The sequence below is a fragment of the Euprymna scolopes genome, chromosome 24 (assembly GCF_053919585.1).
Source record: "Euprymna scolopes isolate OS-2025 chromosome 24, ASM5391958v1, whole genome shotgun sequence".
Lineage (NCBI taxonomy): Eukaryota > Metazoa > Mollusca > Cephalopoda > Sepiida > Sepiolidae > Euprymna > Euprymna scolopes.
Window position 1 is genome coordinate 59800426 of NC_136505.1, and position 25750 is coordinate 59826175.

The 25750-nt window shown below is 33.5% G+C and overlaps 1 protein-coding gene across 1 annotated transcript in view; it reads right to left on the reverse strand.

Moving 5' to 3' along the window:
• Positions 1–25750, reverse strand: part of LOC145246740 (neuronal acetylcholine receptor subunit alpha-10-like) — a 550490-nt gene that overhangs the window by 296424 nt on the left and 228316 nt on the right. The window contains exon 3 of the mRNA XM_080108500.1: positions 5320–5414. Within this exon, the coding sequence (XP_079964626.1) occupies positions 5320–5377 (58 nt within the window). The 5' untranslated portion in view covers positions 5378–5414. The remainder of the gene's footprint in view (positions 1–5319; positions 5415–25750) is intronic.

Here is a 25750-nt window from a genome sequence, read left to right on the forward strand (position 1 = left end):
ATTAATTAAATAAAATAAATAAATAAATTGAATAAATAAGTTTCAATTTAAATTTTACTAGAAAGTAGGAAGTAGATTTTAAGTCTTTTTCGACAACCTCGTATCTCTTTCTTTATTTTGTCCTTGAGTTATCCTATTATAAAAGCGATGTTTCTAATCTACCATCTACACTAGTTTTTGACTCTGAAGTAGTATTTCTTTAGCTCCTTATATAAAGTGGTTTTATACATTGTCTGAAGCGATTTCCATAAAATATATTTATCGCGAATTTGTATTCAAACTTTTAAAAGGCATTAATTTAGAGGCGTCAATTTCCGTATTAAACTCATTCGCACACTCGTTATATGAAGAATAAGATTAAAATAACAATTTATCTGTCTGTCACACGTAAAGTTGAAAGTACGTTTTCATCTTTCTGCCACGTTTGAATTTGATATAACATTTTGGCCTATTTATCATGCTTAAATTAAAATAATGTTAAAGTTTGAAAGATTTTTTCTGTCCACCACATTTGAGTTTTAATTAAAATTTTCGCAGTTTGATTAATTTGAAGTTTGAAATGACATTGCCGTACGTCTTTCATGTTTAAGTTTGAAACCCATTCTTGGCTGTCTGTCAAATTTATTTGTCAGAGTGCATGTTGACCTGTCTGTCACCCTTCAGTTTGAAAAGGTATGTTAACAGCTCTGACACTTTTCGAATTTAAATAGCATACACAAATCTCAATAATATGCGCTCTAAGTCCATTGGTTGGATGATCTGCTACATGAAAAGGACTGTCCCCTTTTCATGTAAGTAAAAAAAGAGAATTAGTTAAATGAAAATGGTATCAGATAAAACCAGAATCGAACCCTGTAGATAAGTTTTAAAGAACAATAGGTTTTAAATGGAATGTCCAGTTAAATTGTTAATTCTTTTAAAATATTTTATAAATAAAATTTGGCTAGAAAATCTATTCACATTCTTAGAAAGAATGCATAATAAAAATATCGGGTAGACAATTATTAAGTAGGTTAAATTCCTTTGTAAAACAAAGAGAATGGGAAATTTCCTGGTCGTCAGAAATGGTTTCAAAATGTGCAAATCGCGCATGTTTGAAACACGTGAGTTGTGGTAACGTTTGCCAGACATACGTGTGACGTCATAGCAGAAATGATTTCTCAGTATAGGAAAGGGTTCGAAGAGTTAACAAGCAGAATCAAATTCAGATCAGAGAATCAGAGAAGCAAATAGGATCTAACCGATTCTCAGTTAGTGTCAGGGGGCCCTCTTGGAAGCGGGAGGCTTAGAAGGAACCATGTAACGACTTTGAATTCCTGAAGTACAGAATCATTTCCGACCGGTCGAAGAATAAAATATCATCATGTTTTTATAACTGCCGTCTTTCTGTGTTCATCATTCCAACGAGAAAAGGTAATGTGTTTAATCATTCCAGTATGTATCAATATATACCACTTCATCTTCTCCTCAAAGTATATGTCTTGTGAATATGAACTCTCTCCGTATAAATGTCTTCAACATGTACCTACTGTCACTCTGTCTCCTCTCTAAATGAACATTTAAAATATGTATGTTGTCAACTACAAGGAACATTTAATAATATATGTACAGACCGTAACGTAAATAATATGTACCCCCTTCAAAACGTATATAACACATCTTCCATGATTATGTTAGAAATATTGTGTAGCACTTGATTCCAGTAAAGCAACCGGCCCTGACGGCATTCCAATTATAGTACTCAAAAAACTTCCATCAGAACAAGCACCCATACTTACAAAACTGTTTAAACGTTGTCTTAAGGAAAATTGCTTCCCATCACTCTGGGAAATCTCATCATTATGCACTGTATTTAAGAATTCAGGTGATCGTTCATCCCCCTCTCAGTACAGGCCAATAAGTCTCCTGTGCGTCATGAGTAAGTTGCTGGAATCTGTGTTAAATAGAGAAGTAATCAACCATCTCAGCAAAAAATAACCTTAGTGACACACAATATGGTTTCCGTTCTGCTAGATCTACAGCAGATGTGCTTACAGTTATATCTCATAGGATTAGCGAATCTCTCGACAAAGACAACCTTTCTGCTCTTGACATATCTAAGGCCTTTGATAGGGTATGGCATAAAGGTTTACTTCACAAGATCTCCAGCTATGGTATAGCTGGAAATGTCTTCTCAATTATTAAATCATTTCTCTCTGATAGGTTCATAAGAGTAGTAGTTGATGGGCAAAAATCAGAAGCTCACAGTATAAATGCTGGAGTCCCTCAGGGGTCTATCCTGGGCCCAACTCTTTTCCTGATCTACATTAATGATCTTCCAAATCACATCCTTACATCATTCGTACACATTTTTGCTGACGACACTATCATCTATGGTAGCACATCTAAGACAGTAAACGACCAAGTTCTCTCCGATTCTCTCTCCTCTGATCTTGATCACGTTGTACAATGGGGAAAGGAGTGGCTGGTTACTTTTAATGCATCTAAAACCAAGCTTCTATCTTTACATCATCAACGTTCTGATCCCCAAGTAATTCGTAGACATTTTTGCTGACGACACTATCATCTATGGTAGCACATCTAAGACAGTAAACGACCAAGTTCTCTCCGATTCTCTCTCCTCTGATCTTGATCACGTTGTACAATGGGGAAAGGAGTGGCTGGTTACTTTTAATGCATCTAAAACCAAGCTTCTATCTTTACATCATCAACGTTCTGATCCCCATCTGGCATCAATTAAAATGAATGGCTCTCGTCTTGGGAAGGCCTCAAGTTTTGACAGGCTTCTGGGCTTGACCTTTACTCCTGATCTTAAATGGAATACGTACATCAAATATGTTGCCAAGGCCGCTGGAAAAATGGTCGGATCCTTCTATCGATCCAGTAAATATCTCACTGCTGATGCAATTATCTATCTATATAAGAGCCAGATACGTCCAAGGATGGAATACTGTTGCCACATATGGGCAGGAGCTACTAGAAAAGACTTGTCCTGCCTTGATAGGGTTCAAAATAGACTTTGTGGCCTGGTGGGAGATGTCCTTTTCTCTTCGCTGCAACCTCTATCTCACTGAAGAGATGTTGCGAGTTTGTCTCTGCTTTATCGTTATTTTCATGGAAAGTGTTCGACTGAGCTTCAATCTATGGCCCCCCCTCGCCAAACTTTCACAAGAAACACTAGACTAGCTGAAAACATTATCAATAATTTTCTCCACTCTTTATCTGTGCCTAAACCTAAACATAGATTCCATGATCAAAGCTTCTTTCTTAGAACTGCACGCCTGTGGAATTGTCTTCCGTTTTCCTGCTTTCCAGCTGTCTATAATATGGTTGTCTTCAAGTTCAACGTGAACAAGTTTCTGATGAGCCGTTCCACTTAAGTTAACAAATTTACGAACTTCCATCACTATCGATTACTATATTGTCCTGTTGACTCTCTACACTCTTTAACCCTTATCATTGAGTGGCCTATCGGCTTTGATAAGTGGTGACGCCTATGTAAAAAAAACAAAACAAAAAGCACTTATGTTTTGGAATTTTCAATTGAAGTCCTTATTTTGATGACGACGACGACAACGATGATGATGGCGATCTTCTAGTGACTACTTCTTGATAACGAAAGTATGTAGAAATTTTCCCGACTGTATTATTGTCTGTAGTTTTGTTTCTGAACCAAACACACCTGTCCATTCTTAATTGCAATTAATCAATTTAAATGGTCATATTTTGCTATCTATTTGTTCTTTAAAAGGTTACCAAATATAGAAAGAAAAAAATAGATACAACATCCTATCTATACGACTATATATTTTAATAGAGTTTGCTTCATTTATTCATTTAATATACTCTTGTTAAAACTCGTATGAAAATTAGTCGAACAGATCACGTAATTCCCGTGTGTCTTACTTCCGTTTCATTGTCTCCACAAATGTAAAACTGTAACTGATTGAACCTTATGACAATTACTTCGTATATGCCTTTTATTAAAGGCAATGCCATTTATTATTATAAAGGGCATTTGTGAATGCGTATATTACAACTAAAAGTCAAAAACTGCAAAACAATCACCTATAAAGTTGTTATATTCTCGATCAGCATTTCTCTAAAAAATATCTAAAATTTAGAAAAAAATTCTCACTCTTTCATTCTTAACTGACATAGATTTCAACACGGGGTTAGAGTTAGGGGTTTTCACCAATTTTATGTACTAAAGAGAAGTAAGTTTGAAACTTTTATCAAGAATTTACTTACGTTGTGTCGAATCATTCCTTATGAACTCTGTATAAAGGAGAGCCGTCTGTGTGTATGTCTATGAAGAAGAATAGGCTGGATGGTTGAAAAAGAGGTGGGAAGACGAGAGCGGGAACAGAAGAAAGATAGAGAGACGGTACTCACACCTGAGGGTATGCTATACTTTTACAAAGCCACATTTTGCCTATGCATGGACACATCTGTGCTGGTGTATGTATCACTAGTCTGTCACTCTTAGGCAGGAGGATATAAAACGTGTCTAACATCTAATACGTCCTGCAATATCGAGTGAGCTTCAATCTCTGTACCATGGCCACAATATTACATGTCAGTTTTACAAGTACTTTAATAGAATTTGCTCTGATGAACTCATCGCACCTTGGGCCCTACGATGTACACAGTCGCGATTAACTCCACAAATTATCTAAATCTAACTCTTTCATTATTAAAGGCCACAGATGACGGAAAATGTGACACTTTGATTATTTAATTAGAATTCATTATTGAGATGAGTATTATTTTTATTAATTTTATTTATTGCGGACTATTATCCTCATACTTTCTTAATTGTTTCACGACGTTTCGACCAACTATTTCTCTGGAATCGCCAACAACTACGGAAGACAGTAATTGCAGTGAATGCAGTCAGGAGATTCAGAGTTCCTATCCGTCACGGTCTGACAAAGGCAGGAGGAATAGTTGGCCGAAACGTCGTGAAACAACTAAGAAAGGATGAGGATAATGGTCTGCAATAACTAAAATTAATATGTCACACTTTTGTAGGTAGCCCTGCTAGTACAATACATTAGAAAACGTTTTTTAACGCATAGATTGAATTGGTGCATCAAATGAATATCTGTTCTTTTCCTGTTCATTATGGCTTCGGTGTTTCGCATCGAAATTTTATTATGCTTGTTCTGAGGAAACAAAAGGCCGGCATTTCTTTTGAAGAAGAAAAACATGGAATAGGATCAAAACAAAAATATGCTGCGTTGATTTTTAGAAAAGGAGTATTTTGATAATGTGGGAAATTACGAATGAGAAGAAGTAGATTTTTTTTCTACTTACCTTCTTCTGCTACAGCTGTGAGGAACAGGGTAAACATCAAGAACGCGTGTTTCGACATGGCGACCGTAATCTTTGAACTTTGACCGACACTGTTTCTGGAAACAAAAATAAATCAGAAAATTGGTAAATACTCGAAGAATGAATAAAATGTATTGAAGAAAACTAATTGAAAAAAAAAGCAAACAATAAAAAAATAGTTAAAATCTATATATCTAAAGTTTCTATTTCCTCTTTGTTTGTTTGTTTGTCTGGCCACTATTTTTTCTTCATACGCATACAGACACACACACAAACACATACATATATATATATATATATATATATCTATCTGGCGAATATTCCCAGTGAACCAAGTGCAAAAGAAATACAAACAATAGCACATAAGGGGACAGTTAGAATTGAAAAAAAAAATCTCCCTGTTGGAGTAACTAAACTATGGCTGAATGTTTGGCATCTGATAGAATGCTCCATCCCCCTGAAAAACAAATTGATAAGAAAATTAAAACAAAAGAAAGATACACACACACAGATATATATATATATATATATATATACATATACGCAGTTTCTTTTTTTTTTAAATTGAAGTAAACCTTCAGAATCAGAAGTAAATTAAAATTCTTTGAACAACGATTCCATTGATGCCAGTTTCGATGACGTAGAGAGTTTTGAAAGGCTATTCATCATCATCACTTAATCCACCAAGTATAATTGTGGAAAAAAATAATTCACAAATATAAATATCACTAGTAATTGACAGAACCAAAACATAATTGCGAAAAGGTGCAACACGTACGCGAAAAACGAAAAACTAAAAAAAAGAAAATAAAAATCAACATCTCTAAAAACGCTTCTTTGTAATTGTAATGGTTCTTCGAAAGCTGAAGATAAAAAGCACAGTCCCAATTATTGGACGAGCGATGTTGAATTTAAATACTCATTGAACCGAAAACATGGGAGACGCAACGAACTGATGCCTAGAGCCGACTTCCTATTCATACCGAGAAAGGAACCGGCATTCAATTGTCTCCCCTTACATGTGTTCTCCATTAAAATGATCGCAGTAATATGCCGAGTAGAAAACTACCCGGAAAGAAACAAAAGAGAACAAGCATTTTAATATTCGCCCATTCAAACAAGGCGTGTAGCGATAAAATGCTGTTTCAACTTGAACATGACTATGTGACGGACAAAGATTCTGATAAAAAGCTAGGACGCATAAAGTATTACTAGGTGCGTCTGTTGAATCGAATTATTAAGCAATAAAATGGTTGTTTAGAAAGTAAGCACACCCGGCCGACAAAGCCGCTAATTTTAATCTAACTGTGTCCAGACGTCGTAACTGACAAGTCTTCCTGTACTGATGGACGTATATTTCTTGCTATCAAACGGAAAAAAAATTCTATCCCCTCTTCTAATGGTTAACGTCAGCGGGTAATTCCATAAGCACATCATATTTGCAATAACTCCTCATCTGTATGTCACACATTACCAGGGGTTTGCTTCCTAGCTTATTATGACTTAGTCGTCCTCAAATCCAGTGAGCTGGTCCATTTAACACTAGTCTATACCATTTAGAGTGGGTCCGATGAAAGAGTCTCCAGTTTTATAGGTTTCGAACCACCAACCAAGCTCTAACCCCTACCCCGTCGCTGTAATGTCGCATCCATATGTCTGTTTTACGAATACTTTAATGGAATGTGCTCGTAACACTTGTGCTTCCTCTCAACGTATATACCCCCGACTAATCTGACATTTTAGAGATCCCTAAATGTTTAAAAGTCTTCTATTCTAATAGCTTCTTCTCTCAAACTGCTTTCTACTCCCCTGTCTGTATTAACATGTTGCAATTCAAACAATGCGAACAGACATTTGGCTTCTAAATTTCCTTCATTGTCCGAAATCGTCAAAATGAACACACGCCTTACTTGAATAAGAGTGAAAAACATTAATAAGTATCAGTTACGGATCACACCATAAACAATCACATACAATCCATACCATTCATCAATTTTTAATACGTTCATAGTAATTCTCATCTTTCCACTGTCAACCGTCTCAGTCTCATTAAACCTTATCCTCGAGTTATTTTTATTCTTTACGATCCCAACAATGAAAAAGTGTTCATTCAACTGCTGCATTCAGCTGTTAAAATTTCATGTTAAACCGAAGCTTGGCTGACAGACTATTCGACCGAAACACAGCATATCTCATAGAGGCGTGGAAAACGTGACAGACTGACTGACGAACTGACAGATAATTTTTTTATTATTTAAATATCCGCATACATATGGAAATGCTATTTCAAACCCTAACTTGACAGAAAAAGTAAAGTGCTATTTCATAATTTAATCGTGACGGAGAGGTCTACGGACTAAGCCTCTTATAATGATGTTTGGTCGTATCTAAAATATAAACCTTCATTGGATCTGAGCGTTCAAAAATATATGACGTTACAAACTGAAGCCTGTCCTGCTGTAGTAAGGTTACGTAATAGTGTGCAAAAATAATGTTAAAAACAGTGTATTTATTTTTTTTTACATAAGGCTGGGTAAGCAGAAAAAGTGGAAACTTCCATTTGAAGTTAAAAATAAAGGCTACGTGTCAGGATATGATGCCGGAAACCGAGAGTCAAAGTTGAGACGTGAGAAAGAAGATAGGAACAGCTTTCTGTTAGCTTATTGAGCTCAGGTACCTTGTTTGAAAATGTATTCGTTCGCACTTCTGTTCTATGAAATGATAAAATATCAAAAAACATGATGTCATCAAGCAAGTAAATTGTTGACGTTTTTTTTTTCTTATTACAATGTAAAAGAAAACGGCTGATCTGACTATGACGAAGCTGCTGTTTCTACTATTGAGAGATGCCACTATCAATTAAGCTGTCTACTTACAATGCGTCAAAGAACCAAACAGCTCCTTCTATCAACGGGGAGCTTATAAGGCTATCTGCTGGAGTCAAAAGTATTCACAATCAAGCATTGCAAACAGCTTATTAATGCCACGGTGCGTTTCACGGCTGACGGGCATAATCATCCTCTGTAAAATAAAGAATAATTTGGAACAACAGAAAAGGAATAGGGAACCTCAAATCTATTTCTATAATCAGATATTTTCTTTCTTTTTTTTCCCTTCTGCGTTCTATACCGATTTATACGTTTTTTCTCTTTTATTTCACTTTTTTCTAAAACTTTCTTGTTTAAGACGTTTTATTATTTATTTTTAATATTTTTATGAGAGCCATGATTGTTCTCTTTGAATATCATTTTTTAATTTCCGTTAAAATATTTGATGGAGTACAGCCTCGTCTTTTATGCTTCTCTTCCTCCTCCTCCCATATCCATAAGGAAAAAAAATTAAAGGAAGAACAGTAATGATCAGGTTGTTCTTCCCTCTTTAGCTCATCGGAAATGACTCGCGTTTTTTTTTCGACTCGCGGTAGTTTAGTTCTATCGTATTACAATTAAAAACGTATTAGAAAGACTTACATTGGAAAGTATATAGCAAGTCAGACATACTTCGCCTCCGAAAAAAATTAAAAAATTATCCACTTTAAATAAAATTCAACTGTGTGTTTTTATTTTGTTGATCATAAGAAAAGATAATATTTTATACACCAACTAGCTGTACCCTGCCACGCGTTGCTGTGGCTCAATTTGGTGTAACGGAAAAGTCTAATAAAAAGAGAAAATACATGGTTCTTATAGTCTTAGTAGACCAATGGACCCCCCCCCCAAAAAAAAAAATTAAAAAAGGCGAAAATGTAAAAAGAAGTGGTAGTCTTGTACGTAATGGTCTGATTTGTTAGTGTTTTTAGTTAATGTAAAATGTTTAATCATCTCGAAGAACAGTGTTTATGGATGTATTTGGAGAAGACAAATCGTCGCGGACTCTGGCGAATGTGTTAACTTTGGGTAAATAATTTAAAAACTATATAAAACAGTGTCAGATTGTTTTAGTTTGAACTGACTTTCCCGAACGTAACGTAAGCAACAGCATTTGTATGTTTGAACTAAATATATATCAAATGTAACCCCGTTAATGAAGAAGAAGCATTCATAAATGTTAATTTAAACACGTACAGATTTCTTTAGTAAAGAAAAAGCAATCATATTTTCGGATCTTAATCGGACCTTTATCGGGTTCTTTATTTTGTTTTTGTTTTTCAATTGGAATGCAAGTAATTTCCCGATATAAATATGTAAATAATAAATGTAAATAATAAATTGCTCATAGTTAGATTCCTAGGTTAGAGTAGTCCAAACCGGAACTAAAACCCGAGTAGTCGCGCAGTTTATGTTTATATTTTTGATTTTCAAGTGTAATGCTAGTAATTTCATGATATCGTAGCGTTGTAATAGTAATTTGTAAAAAACGGAATGTTTGTTTTATTAAAAAATGTGCAGTTGAAAGCACTAATAAGTGAATGCTGGAGTCCCTCAGGGGTCAATCCTGGGCCCAACTCTCTTCCTGATCTACATCAATTACCTCCCTAAACACATACTGAAATCATTCGTTGACATCTATGCTGATGACACGACCATCTACGGCAACACATCAAAGGCTGTAAATGACAAAGTTCTCTCTGATTCTCTCTCCTCTGATCTCGAGCGCGTGGTTCAGTGGGGGGAGACGTGGCTGGTTACCTTTAATGCATCCAAAACCAAACTCCTGTCCTTACATCATCAACGCTCTGATCCCCATCTGGCATCAATTGGGATGGATGGCTCTCGTCTGGGTGAGGCCCCGTGTTTTGACAAGCTTCTGGGTTTGACCTTTACTCCTGATCTGAAATGGAACACGTACATCAAGTCTGTTGCCAAGGTCGCTGGAAAGATGGTGGGATCCTTCTACCGCTCCAGAAGATATCTCACTGCTGATGCAATTCTCTATCTATATAAAAGCCAAGTACGTCCAAGGATGGAATACTGTTGCCATATCTGGGCAGGAGCTGCTAAAAACAGCCTATCCTGCCTTGACAGAGTACAAAATAGACTTGGTGGCTTAGTGGGGGATGCCCTTTTCTCTACCCTGCAACCTCTCTCCCACAGAAGAGACGTTGCGAGCCTGTCCTTGTTTTATCGTTATTTCCATGGCAGGTGCTCGTCTGAACTCCAATCTCTGGTCCCCCCTCGCCAATCTTTCACGAAAAACACCCGTCTAGCTGAATCCACTGTGAAAAATTTTCCCCACTCTTTATCTGTGCCTAAATCAAAACGTGGATTCCATGAACAAAGCTTCTTTCTTAGAACTGCACGCCTGTGGAACTCTGTTCGGTCTGCCTGCTTCCCACCTGACTACAACTTGGATGTGTTCAAGTTCAACGTTAACAAATTCCTAATGAACCGACCCCTTAAGTAAACACTTCATCAAATCTCCACATTAACGTAATGTACTTGCAATAATCCTTATCCCTGAGTGGCTTCCGGGCCTTTATAAGTGGTGATCACTGTGTAAAAAAAAGAAAAGAAAAAAAGTTAAGCTCATAGTTAGATTCCTCGGTTGGAGTCGTCAAAACCGGAAGTAAAAACCAAGTTGTCTCGCAGTGTGCGTCTTACAGAAAAAAATGCAAAACATAACAATCTAATCTTAATCGGACGTTGAGCGCGTTCATTATTTTTTGTTGTCTGTTGTTTGTTTTTGTTTTTTAAGTGAAATGCAAGTAATTTCATAATATCGTTGCGTTGTAATAATAAATTGTAACTCCGGAAGTGTTTGTTTATTTAATAACTTTTTAGTGGGAAGCAGTAATAAATAAAGCTCATAGTCAGATTCCTCGGTTAGAGTTGTCAAAACCGGAAGTAAAATCCGAATAGTCCCGCAGTCTGCGTTCTACGGTAAATAAAAAAAGGGAAAAAGTTAATATTAATATTTTTTATTTTTATTTTTTTTGTGGGAGAAAAGCGAAAGAAAGAGAGAGAAAAAGAAAAAAATATGGTCTAAATAACCCTTTACGATTCCAAATTGTTTAATCGTACTGTTCCTTGTGGACGCATTTTCAACAGTGTTAAGTGGGAGCAGGAATAAGAGGGATGTATTAGAGAGAAAAGATTTTACAATTTCCTTTGATTCTAACCGATTTTGGTAGTGAACTCTCACCGAAAAAAAATATAGGCATGTACGGTTATCGAGAAAGTGTAAGGATAGTAGGCCTATAGCACATCTAAGATCCTGTGTTGCAGTTTTTGCACATTACATTTGCATGTAATGTCTTGATTTTTAATCCTATTAAGGTCAAACTCACACGGGAAAAATGAGTTCATTTTATTTATATTGAGAAGAGAAGAGAAGATAATAAAATTACTGACATAATTCTATGAATAAATATGAATACTAATCCGAACACTTGTAAAGCAAAATTTCTTTCGTCATGTTTCACAAAGGTGTACACTAGTGTCTCCTAGTTACATATAGAAAGCGTCACGGCCTGATAGACCGACAGCCACACCACAATTGCAAAGATGCGTGGACACATATGAAGTGCTATTTTGAACTTAAGCGTGGCATAAGGGTGAATATTCTATTGCACATTCATATGTAATAGACCGACAGACCGACAGACAGAATCTCTTATAGAAATGTATAGACGTATCTAAAACAAGATACGTCTATTTCATCTACGAGTTAGTGATCAAAATGCCATTTCAAATGTAAGCGTGATTGAACGATGCACATCGGATGGCTTCCAAATCATTCATTTTTTTTTAATACATTATGGGTATTTTCTCTCTCCTCCTGTGAGGAATGCGGCACAAGGGTCAGTGGGATTGGAGAGTTCAAAAGGAAGAGCAAGCACGCTGACCTGCCAAAAATGCCTGTACAACCCCGTCGGCCTTCCCCGTAATTAGCAATAAACTAACCCCTTCTCAAAAGAAATTAGCATTAAACTAACGCCTTCTCAAAAGAAAGAATGTAAAGTCTGGGAGAGCGGATTTCATAGAACTACACGGGACTATTATCGTACTACAATTAACAGCGAAACAGTCATTTTAAAATGTCCTAGGCTTAATTTATTTTGGTGTCCAGTCGAAAATGATTTTTTTAATATATGATGATTTATTAAGAAATCTTAAAACAAGAAATTACTTTATATTTCAGTGTTTAAATGCTTTAAAATTACTTTAACATTTCAAAGGATTGCAGATTAATTAATCTTTTTTATTTTAATTATTTAAAGATTTAAACGGCTGACTTGTTTACACAGAAATCGAAATACATTCTGGTGGATATAACTTGACAATCAAATTATGTTTAAAATAAGATTTTATAAATCTTTCTTTTACTCTATGTTATTGCATTTCCAATTATTTTAATGAAAAAGATAATTAGTGCAAGTTTTAAGTAAGATTATTTCCACTTGATCGTGAGAATTATTACGAAAGCAATAGTCTTGATATATGAACGATTAATTTCGTACTCATATAACTTGAAAATATTTAAACTGAAATTTAGTATACAATTTATATATCTATAAAAGTGAGAATGTGTGCATAAGAGGACAATTCTCAACCTATATATTCAACGAATTTCTCATCTACTGACTTGAAATTGGGTATATAGGGTATTCAGACACGTAGAATACTTTTTAGTTGGATTTTACCCTAAAAAGGGCTGCTATATAGTCAAAATTGAAAAACTGATATGGGGAGGGGGTCATCGTATTTTTATCTGCATGCTGTTTCAAAAATGCGACATTATAGACTCCTTAGGGTAAGAATAACTAGGTTTGAAAACACTGTTTAAAGAACGTGTCAAGCTGGCCTACTAGTTATTGTATTTGACTCAGTGTCTTCAGTTTTTATTTACGATTTAAGCTCGAGTATTGTTTTTTTTACTTAAAAGAAGTGAACTGTTTAGAAAAATCATAATCCCCGCATGCACATCTCTGTTTCTGTATAAATTAAAATATAACATTGATGCGTATTTGACGACCGGGCAACATCAGACGGCCTGCTAGTAAATAATAATTAGTAGTTTCAAAGCACTTAGCAGAACGGAACTCTTCTGCTCCAATTTGATTTGTACTGATGAAGATTCAAATCAACATATAATGATGCTAAGGCCTATGGCGGGATTCCTTATTCTCATTTGGTTCAAAACTGTTACATTGTTTTCATTCAAAAATGTTTAAAATATTAGACTTATGCTTAAGAGTTCTTAAAAAGTAACATCATTTCACAGGATCTTGCTTTGTATCAAATAATTATGGATCAAATTTAATGCAAATTTAAAATATATGATTTTTCAAAATGGAGATGGTCCCATATTTTGCCCCGTAATATCCGTTAAAACAGCTAAAGAAAACTTACATTCAGAGAATGTTTATAAAATGGTGTCTACTGTTAATATTGCACAAACCTTGAGGAAATCTAAAATTTTACGCACGGTTTTCAGACACCTTTAAACTGCTTTGAATAAAAATCAGGAAGTGGTCCAAAATTGTTTTCATAGTGTGAAACTTAATTAAAGTAAATGTAGTTCACATCACAACAACATACGCCTCACAGCTCTGTTCCTAAATTTACAATGGGCATGTGGATTAAATAAAATAAACGTTTTTCTTCTATTAATTCTATTTTTGACTATTTACAACTTCCGAATAACGGTTTTTACTTCTGGAAAGAATTGGCTGATGTAATCGCCATATTTATCGTAAGTTCAAATACTTTCCAATCCTTCTGGAGACATCGTCAGGCATAAATTAATCTAACTGGTTTTGAAAAATTTAACGTGTATATTTTGTATTTAATTGAATATGCTAAAGAGAAAAATGTGTTTGTATATATATATATATATATATATATATATATATATATATATATACTTTTTATTTTTTATTACCGTATCTTTCTGTTAAGTTACATTATTGTTTCAGCTACTCGGCCGTTTTTTTTTGGCCGTCTGTAGCTTCCTCAGACTTTTACAGCTACCGACGGCAAAAAAACTGGCCGAGTAGCTGAAACAATAATGTAACTTAACAGAAAGATACGGTAATAAAAAATAAAAAGCATATTTGCTCTATAACAGTATTGAGTACTTTCTCCAGTTCTTATTAATTACCAATTACCATCTCCACTATATATATATATATATATATATATATATATATATATATAGGCATATGCATATGTAGGCAGCATTCTTTCCTTTAGAGATGTTTCATCAAATAATATAGAGAATTACTGTCTACATATTTTGATTTTGATTCGTTCTAATTCTCTTTTTTACATTTTGCTTGGTTCAGACAAAAAACTGGCTAATGTAGCTGCCATATTCACTTTTGATTCGAACGCTTTCAGATTTTTTTTTAGCTCCATCGCCCCAACTGTTTAGCAGGACTAATTTTAGAACATTTATAGAAGTGTGGTCTTTATCTCCTCAGTAAATCACGTGTTATTTTATATATGAATTTTTCGTGTTACTTTTAAAGGCATTTAAGAATTATGAATTGAAGTTAACCGTGCATTCAGGTTGACCATACAAAAACGCCATTGTTAAACACCTTAAAAACCAAATATTCATTGCTCCATTTAATATATTATTATTTTACACACACTCGCGCGCGAGCACACACACATATATTTATATGTTTATGGAAAAATATGCTTATTAAATCTTATTTATACCAATTTTAATCAACGAAATTCGATGTAACTAGACAGCATATACAAATAAATGACAAGTCTATATTCCAAATTCCAAAATGTTAAATGGTTCGGCGCTATGAAACAGTTGTTGTTAAGAATTTAACATTTTAACACACACACACACACACACACACACACACACACACACACACACACGCACATGAACACGCACGCACACACACACACACACATATATATATTCTTTTAAGAATATAATTATCCACTGACACGTGTTTCGTCGTCTACGACTTATCAGAGTGGTAGACGACGAAACACGTGTCAGTTTATAATTATATTTAAAAACAAGATATATGCCGCTCCCCATATGGGAGTACCAAATTAGTTAAAGGGAAAATTATTTCCAACTCTCATTTAGGTAAAGATGCATTCGTAAATAATTGGATTCATTCAAAACGTATCGCAAAAACAAAAAGCACACACACACACACACACACACACACACACACACACACACACACACACACACACACACATATATATATATATATATATATATATATATATATATATATATATCTTCCATAGTTTGTAAATATCGAATTTTCTTATCTATACATTAAATGGATGTAATTCGCAGTAGTCGTATATTCTTCCATAGCTATTTCTCTCGCCAGTTCAAACAATCAGCATATCAAAGCATAATACCAAAATATTCCATATTTTGAATCGAAGACTGACACCATGTAAACTTCCCACGGCCATTTGTTCTTCATCCTGGTCGGGTTCCAGGCGAAACGAAGCTCAGTAAACATTCTGACTCTCAATGTTTCCAAGAAGACATGTTTTATATGATCGTAATCAAACAACTGACATATTTACATGTAAACACTGGGCGATTGATAAATTATGTGATATCGATTTTAAAAATAACATGTGGAAAAAGATACTTTCGAAAATGAAAGGAGAATTGATTTCGGTGGAAAGGGATTGCCAAAAGCTGAATGATGTGTTGTAGAGACAAAAAAATAAATAAATAAAATAAAATAAAAATAAATAAATAAAATAAATAAAAAATGTAAAAAAATAAAAAAACAAAAAAAAAACAACATAAGCTAGTATAAAATTAATCTGTGCGTATTGAAGTGTGATCGACCAACACAAACAATATTTATACTTTAATCGGGACTTACCATTAGAAATTTGAGTTTGAAATACCCCTTAAAAATTAGTATGAAATTTGCTAACATCCGATTTTTTCGATGATGTATGAACCTATATATAAATGAGTGTCGCAATAGTAAGTCAGAGATTTATTTCCAATAATGCAATGTAAGTCTTTGTGTGAACTGTTTTGCTTCTTACCATATATATAAACTATATCATTCAAACACGGTAGTGTTTGCTGAATGAATATATGGTTAAGTGGCAGTTTTAGTCATTTAGAATTCACTCACTCATTTTTCGACCAAATTAAAAACAATTATTGCAGTTTATAGATCGCCTTCTTAGCTATTTTGTGAAAAAAATTCAATTTTCGTTCAGTAAAAAGAAAAAAAAATATGATGAATTTTCTCGTGTTCAAAATCGTAAAAAATATAAGGTGAACGACGTTTTTTATTACTGGTTTCCATAAAAATCACGTCGCTTCAGCAACTTCTGTTGCTAGTAACTCACTAATGAAGCATGAAAAAGAGGTAATTGGGGAATTTTATTGAAAGCAGACGAGTTCCGTTCATTGTTATTACATATGTGTTCATGGGGGCACAAAAATGAGACTGAAATTAAACAAAGAACAAGTGAATTTGTTGGAAGCCTGGAAAAACCATGGGTTACAATAGAAAAATGCGAGCATGGAAAGTAATATGGTTAAGCTTCAACATGGAAAAGTAAAAGAATAGTTGTTAAAACTGGAAAAGAAAAGGATATATTCTAGTAAAAAATATAATCAATGTATAACTTAAAATATAGCAGCATTAATTTAAAAAAATCTAATTTATAATATTATATAATCAATTCTTAATGCAGCAATATTTTAAGTTATGAATATATATTTTTTACTAGAATATCTTGTCCTTTTCTTTTCCCGCTTTACCAACTAGTCCTTTACTTTTCCATATTTAAACTTTACCAGATTACTGTTCATGCTCGCATTTTTCTATTGTAATAATTAATATTAATGTTTGCATTTAATAAAAAAGAAATTATAGCAAATTAACAACTTATCTGCTAAATATTGAATGTATAGGTTCTGAACTTTTTAGATTAGATATGGAAGTTTGTATCGTTTTGATTGTTCGGAAAATTATTCTCATCTAAGTTGTTATTGGCACTATGTTTAGGTCGATGAACCCTCCGACCGACGTCAGGTGTAATTTCCATATTTTTCTCAACTAAGGAAAAAGGAGTTAGGTCTATATTGCAAGAAATCGGACCTTGGGTATGAGAGTCTGTCCGTAAATTATAAAAAAAGCTGAATCTTTCTGTTAATTGTCACTATTAGTGAAAAATATTATGAAACCGTGGATAGACATCTTACGTGTGCTTTCGTTTCGTCTAGAAAACACAATGCAAGAAGGCAACTCTTAAGAAAAAAGTGTTTTTTGGAGATTATCTCCCTTGGGTTAGTCGTATTTAGTTGAAAGGTTAAACAAGCGAAAGAAAGAATTTTAAAAAATTATGTTTATGGTTTGTTTTTTTCTCCCATTTTCCTCATAAATTTACAATTAATGGATTTCAAATTTAGTTAAATTCAATACTTGGACGGCTTTGGAGGTCGTTCCCATCCACCAAATGTGCTGCTTCCGTGAGATTTTTAACCATCCATCTTTCTTCTATATCTGGTATTTTAACATCATCCAACATTGGGGAATGGGTTCCATTTTGTCTCCGTATATGGTCTACTGGGCTGAGTTTTCGATTTCTCCGTGTATGACATCTTTTCAGTGTTCTGCATGTATAGGCTCTAATTTCTAAAACATATCACAGATAGTCAGTGTCCTTTTCATAAGAGAATCAATATTTCGTTTTCTAAATTAAATAAATAACATTTTCCTGTTAATATGTGCATCCTAATCCGATTTTAGTCATTCAAAAAGTTTAGCTTAATAGTAAAAATAGATACGCTAGGAGTTAAATGGGTTAATAATGTAAGCGAACCAGAAATGCTATTTCGAACTTCCTCTCCTTTTTTTTTGTTCACTGTTACACACCTTAACTATCAGTTTTGTTATAACCTTAAACACATAAATCTCGTTGTTAAATTCGTTAGGGTAGTGAACAACTTTTCCAACCTAACGCGTCATTATATGGTAATTGTTAACAAGGCCTGGCAGGACTTTTGGACTTTAACTCTTTGTAAAAAGTCCTTTCTAAACATAATGGCAGACTTTCCGTTCCTTATGAATAATTCTGTCATGTCCGAGTTTAGAGTATGCCATCCTCGTAATAAATCTTATATAGGCAAGCATTGAGAGTTTTTTTTTCGACATCCTGGTTGCCAACCGTTCGACACGTTTAAGGTGTGTGAAGTCTTCAAAAAACATTATACGGTTGGAACGTGTTCAGCGGTTTGCAATGAGAATGCTGAAGATAATCTCTACGTTCACCTACAAAAATATTGAATCTGTTCTCAGCTGGACTGCGGAGGGTTCAAAGGGACTTCATTTTTACGCATAAAATTATCAACGGGAAATTAAATCTACCTTTTGAAGAGTTTATCATCTAAGGCGCCCAGGCGAGCACAAAATCTATACCACCGTAGTCATAGATTGGAGATATAAAATGGTAGCGTTCTCCGTCCGTGTTTCAGCTAAATCAAATTATCTGTAAGGGCAGGTCATGGCGATGACTATCATATTCAGGTTTAAAATGGCTTCGGAGAAACATTTGTACACGGATTTAAATATTTTCTACTTGTTTCTTTATTTGATTTGAACTTTTCTATTTTTTTCTAAATAAATGATTTGATTGGAGTTATGTTTGTGCGGATGATAACTAAAGTCTATCATACCCGGATGGTTCTAAAATTAAAACCTCCTATTGTTTAAAATCAAAGAAGTTGAAGACCTACGAAAACGGGAATGATATCATTAAAATAAATGACCTTTTGTGGCCCAGAATTTATTTCTCTATATAATCATTACCATTCTGAATGCACTTTTGCCAGAGATTAATCTCTGCATCTCTGCTTCTGACGCCCTCTCGCTTCTTAGTCTAACAACATCAATATCTGCAACAGAGATGCAAATTTCAGGTCGTGAATACATAAGTTCACATCATCATAACAATTCAATATCTCATCTTCTGTCCATTTGGCGGAATAAAATATAATAGCTATTCTTTTTGGAACGGCCCTCCGATATATCCCCTAACGCGTTTAAAATTATACACGCTAGTTCAAGTTATGTGTGTAACGAAGAAAATGTTAAGTCGGTTGTGTTTTCTATTAAAACAGAAAATAGTTATCTGTGCAGCATATATAGCAGTACCATTGCATAGACAGAGATTCTATAAGCTTACTAAAACATTACGGCATAATCACGTGGACACACCGGCTCTTGACAGACCACCGAAATTAAGCAACGTTGATCCTGGTCAGTTCTAAAATTGGTGACCATTTCGGAATTCCAGACGCTGTATGTGCTCTCTGCTTATCTTAGCATTGTTTTCAATCCGTCTTGGGCCTCTTCTTGCCACTGGACCCAAGCAATGCCGATTCAGGAGAGGTGTGGTTGGAGATTGCGCAACACTTGTCTCACAATTACATGCGCAGCTACCCGTATAGGGATGCCCACTTTCTCTTGAGACTGCACTGAGGCATCGCACTAAAATTGGTAAAAGTAAAAACTGAATGACCCTGACTGAAAACTAAGAAAGGACTAAAACACCAAACTTAAACAAGTAACAGCATCAACTTATCTCGCTTTTTCAGTTCCAAACTGCAAGGTTAACTTAAAACACAAAACCTTCACAATAGAAAAATGCTTACATTTTCTTTCTTTATGTAGATTACTTATGTATTATAATTGAGTTTCAAACAGATGGATTTTCTTTTTCATTTTTGTTTAAACAAAATCAATCCTTAGATTTCAGTCAAAGGTGATTAATATTGTTACAATGAAAGAATGTTTCACTTAAAATGTCATTGGAATACAATTAGACTAATCTTATGTTATTTATTTTAAAATATATGTGCATTGTAGCAATTAATATTGTAATTTATCATTTTAATCTCGCTTGTCTGTTAGTGTGTGTGTGAATGCATGTATGTTTGTATGTTTTGCTAAAACTATCGTCAGCCATATCGGATCGGATCGAAACCGGTACCATCTCAAAGACCGATCCCTTGGACGCATAATATCTAACAATTAGAAAAAAAAAAGATTAATACTGTGGTGATAAACGGGATCTTTTCTTGCAAGGAGGATCACTTTCTGTGTCGAGATTTTTGAAAGTCACGCACGCCCAGCAAACTTAACGTATGTTTAAAAAACGTTATTATGCAGCGTCATGACGTCATAAATCGTCGTGGCCGTGACAGCTAATGCGTTAGCTTTTTCCCCTTCTTTTCCTCTTTCGCGTTTCAGGTTCGAACCTAATTTTTTTTGCGATCGCGCGGGCACTCGCTGCTATTTTGATTGAAAGAGTTGTTTTTATTCATTAATTTTTAAAGGAGATTCCAGCACACGGGCTGCCGAAAATTCTTCAGTTCTTTTCTGGGAATTGCTCAAGACCCTTAGTATAGCAGCTGTGTCTAAACCGAATATCATGTCCACAAGGGCAACGCCGGGTATCCATGCTAGTAATTTATCAATGATTTGGTATTGGTGCATAGTTAGATAAATATATTTATCAAATAAAATGAAGCGTTGTCTTGGTGGCAATAAATATAAATATATCAGATACATAGCGGAACAAGATCCAGTCATGGGTTGAAAGAAAAACTAAAAAAAAAAAAAAATAATAATTGACGCTGTGTTCAGCAAGAACACATGTACGCCTGGTCATTAGATTCCAGATCATGTTCTGTATCCAAAGAGAAGTTGTAGCAAATATAGATGGATCGGAGTCTTTACGGGAGTGTATGGAGTATCATGAGATGTAATAATAAATTAAATCAGTCGATGAACTCACAATGTGAAAGCTTTAGATTATGTGATCGATTCATTTGTTTCTATTTTTTACTGAGGAACTTTTGCTCAAAGTGGTATTAGTGGTCAGGATACCGTCGATGTCTTGGATAGAATCTGTCTTCTGTATAGTATGAATTTCATCCTGTTGTAAGCCCATCAATTGATACGATGAAGTCATATTAGAATAACTATTTGAACATAGTAAGAGCTTGAAGGATAAAATGTATACAAAAATATCATCATCTGGAACTGCCCATTTATTGGCTACAGAATAATGTACTTGAAGAAAGCTGAAGTGTCCAACACTCGAAATAATTTGAAAATAATTATAACCAAAACAATGTTGACCGTATGAAACATTTAAATAATGTGGATCAAAGTATGCATTCAAACATCCAAAAGTTTATGTAATACAAACACTGGGGAGAACACCCGAGGCAAATGAATGTACGTAATGCCAGTTCAGATGTTAAAAGAAAAATTAATCCAATACAAGAGTGACATCCATAGCAAGTGTGTTCCCGGTACAACATTAAGTACACGTTTTGGTAATGCGGTGTTACTCTCAGTTTACAACATTCCCAGGTCAATTTTGGACAGGGATGCTGGTTCTTGTAGTGGTCTAATATATAGTTTTCATAAAAGTGGTCAATTACGACAAAATAAATACTGTATTTGGTAGTTAAGATTCAAGTTAGTGTTTGCAGATTGTGAGAAGTCAATTGTTAGCTTCTTTTACACCGAGATACACGCTGTCACTCAAATAAAACTACCTTTCACTTAAATAAAACTCTCCAAAAGTAATAAACATCTCTGTCAGTTTAATAGATCATATTGCTATTTAAATCGAATATTCTAGCAATTAAATATATCAGCCATTTAAATATTATACTGAATCAGTTAAATATTATACTCTGTCCATTAAATAGAACATATAAAACTGCATGCAGTCATGGACACATCAATTCATGTGATAACTTGTTAAAATAAACCAGACATAAATGTTCAAACGTGAAGCTTAAAACAAACATATCTTGGGGGATTAAATTTTTTTACGGATATAAAAGAAGTAACTGTAATCGTAGGGGTAAAGAAGATTTATAATTTTACGTGACCTTATAATTAATGTAACCTCATAAATAGTCGCGATATTGTTTAAGAGTCAACGTTTTAATCCTTCCAATATTCGATTTAACATAATATTCTCGTGATTATAACGGAATTCACATTTTACAACTCATTTTATGCCTCGATGGACATCTTCTTTTATAACCCATCAAAAAATGCAAAATAAAAATCCCAAAATATTTGTCCCGGCCTACTTTCAAATTAAATTATTTTCTTGTTTGGACATATTTGTTTTTTCTTTTGGTTAAATAAACAAAAAGAAAAAAAAATAGACGCTTAATTTAGAAACACTTAAACAAATTAAAACATTATCTCAATTCAACTTCAAAAGCCGAGAATTGTTCATTATTTCGAGTCTCGTTATATAAATTCAAATGACCGTGAATTTGCCTTCGGCCAGACAATTGTTGCTCAAGAACCGATTTTGGTTGAATTGTCACTACTTTCCCATTTGTCACTTAATATATATATATATATATATATATATATATATATATATATATATATATATATATATATATGTGTGTGTGTGTGTGTGTGTATCTATATCTCTCTCTCTATATATATATATGTATGTATATATATGTATTTATATATATATGTATATATCTATATATCTATATATATATCTATATATATACATATATGTGTATATATCTATATATATATCTATCTATCTATTTATCTATATATATGTATCTTCAAGTACATATATTTATTTTCTCTCTCTCTCTCTCTCTATATATATATATATATATTGGTATAGTTGGGCAGCATTTTTTCTATTATGCATATTTCGTTGAATAATAGGATTATATCAGTTTGTTTTTCTTGCGACACCTTTTTTCCATTCTCATTCGCGTAAACAAACCGACAATAAATCAGGCGCGATATGAAGAAGAGAGTGTATACTTAAAGGCTTTTAAACGATTTTGATTAGCTTTTTCAATAAATTCACAAAACGAAATTTTTAATGCATCACCCCTTTGAAAATATTCGTGGGTATGGCGATTTTCTTTTTACACTTGAATAGAACGTTCGAACATTAACCAGTCAAATGGAAAAGATGGATCGCGAAATAAACAAGCGGAACTTATCCCTGCTATTAAATGAAACATGCATATATATATATATATATATATATATATATATATAAATAAAATGAATTCAAATATATGAAACTAAAACAAAAAAGTAGTCAATAGATATGTAAACCTATTATGCGTAATTATATAAGCATCAGAAATCAATCAACGTTCAAATGATATTAATCGTTTTCTTGGCGATTTAAGAGTTTCGAACCATTGAGGAGACGATTAATATAGTCGAAATTTCGATGATATAATTTCAATTATATATATATATATATATATATATATATATAAATATATATATAATTATTTACTATAATAATTATTAAATACATACAGACACTAGTGTTTCATCCTTTCGGGAATCATCAGTGCAGGGTGTCACGATCAATACGATTAAGAAAACGCGATTCGAACACTGTATATAACAAGTGGTTTGATTTTCCAATATGACAATGACTAAAGTTATACGTGCAATGCAAGAATTGGTGTACTTACAGACAAGCACATTATAGTAATGGATTGGGCTAGTCAATATCTGAACCATAATATTTTAGCAAATCTGTGGAGGGAGCTGAAAAATACTATTATCCAGCGAAATTTTTAAGGATTTGTTGACGATCTGCAAAGAGGAAGAGTTAAAGTTATCACTGTTGCATATAAAATCTGGTAACCAATTTCAGAAAAGGTATGTTTGCTGTGTTTGCTCACAAGTGTTATTTAACCAATTAATGAGCTAGGTTTTGTTATGAGGAGATATATTCATTTGTTGTTTTTTTTTTAAACAATGAAATATAAATAAATGTTCAGGAATTAATATAATATAATTTTTTAGTATTTAAAAATATATTGTGTCGTCTTATTGATCATTTCTACTTTTTATAAACTGGCAAACATAGAAAATTAGCAGTGGATAAAATACTTATCTTCCCCCACTGTAGCTATAAATATTTATTCTCCTCCGCCCAGTCTCAAAAGACAAAGGATACCCCCAGTAGTGACAGCTTCACGTGTAATTGTCTGGCAAGGGTAGCGCAATTCCAACCACACCTCTCCTGAATCGGTACTGCTTGAGTCCAGTGGCAAGGAGAAGCCCAAGGCGACTGGGAGCATTACCGAGATAAGCGAAGTGCACATACAGCACATGGAAGTTTTAAATGGTCACCCATCTAATATCGACCAGGTTTGTCGTTGCTTACCTTCGGTGATCGAACGGGAACTAATGTGTCAACATGATTATGCCGTATATATATATATATATATATATATATATATATTATAACTAACTAATTAGCTCTACCTATTATGCCGTATATATATATATATATATATATATATATATATATATATATATATATTATAACTAACTATTTATCTAACTATTTATTTATCTATATATATATATATATATATTATAACTAACTAACTAGCTCTACCTACGTATTGAGCACTTTTGAAGTAAATACTTAAAGTTTACGCATAAATTTATACTTTCGTATATTAATTTGATGTGAGTAAATGATATATAATATATATATATATTTATTTATTTATTAATTTTAGTGTTCTTTAATTCATAAAACCACAAATAACATTACACTCTTCGACTCAATGTATATTAAATGAGAGAACATTGGTCTTTTGTTAGAATTATTAGAAAAATGTAAAATAATATTGAAAGCGAGCGAATAAAATGCATATTTCACCTAAAACTTGTATCAAGGATTTAACTAAATGTCCATCGAAGCAGATTAGCATATGCAAGTCCTTGTGAGAAAAGCTATAATAGCCAATAAAAACGGGGAAAATTCAGTTTATATGTAAATTATGTTACCTAATTTATAGATTGATACTTTTGTCAGAGAAAACAACGGTTTTATTTTAATGTCAAATCATAATCATTTGTATTTCTATCTCTAATATTACATAAAATTCACTTTGTGTGTGTGTGTGAGTTCCTTCCTCATAGGATCCGAAACGGCTGAGCCTATCTTTTTCAAATTTCACACAAAGTTAATTTTTATGTCTGGCAGTGTTCTTAGATATGTTTTGTACAGAAATTCATCTAAGTATCGAAAATCGAAAAAATCCGATTTTTAAAATATCTTTTCTCTCTTATAGATAAAAACGAATAATGTTTATAGGGAAATATTTTATGTTACACCGGCCAACGAAGATAAGAAACCTTCAGCAAATCATTTCTTCTCACAAAAAACAGATTTCGTATAATCTGAAGATATAGCTTAGTCGTAGCGCATTCGATTGAGAATAGAGATAATGGAAGACCAGAGAAATTGTATCCGTATGCGTGTATGATAGCCGGCCTAAATCTAGTGTGTATATCGTCAATCAGTAGGAGAATGTGAATTTTAAAACATCTATGCATAAAAGGGTTTAAGATTTAACTGGAGTTATTCAGTTATAAAAATGCTTTCAATTTGACTAGATTTTTATACGTGGTGACAAAGTATAC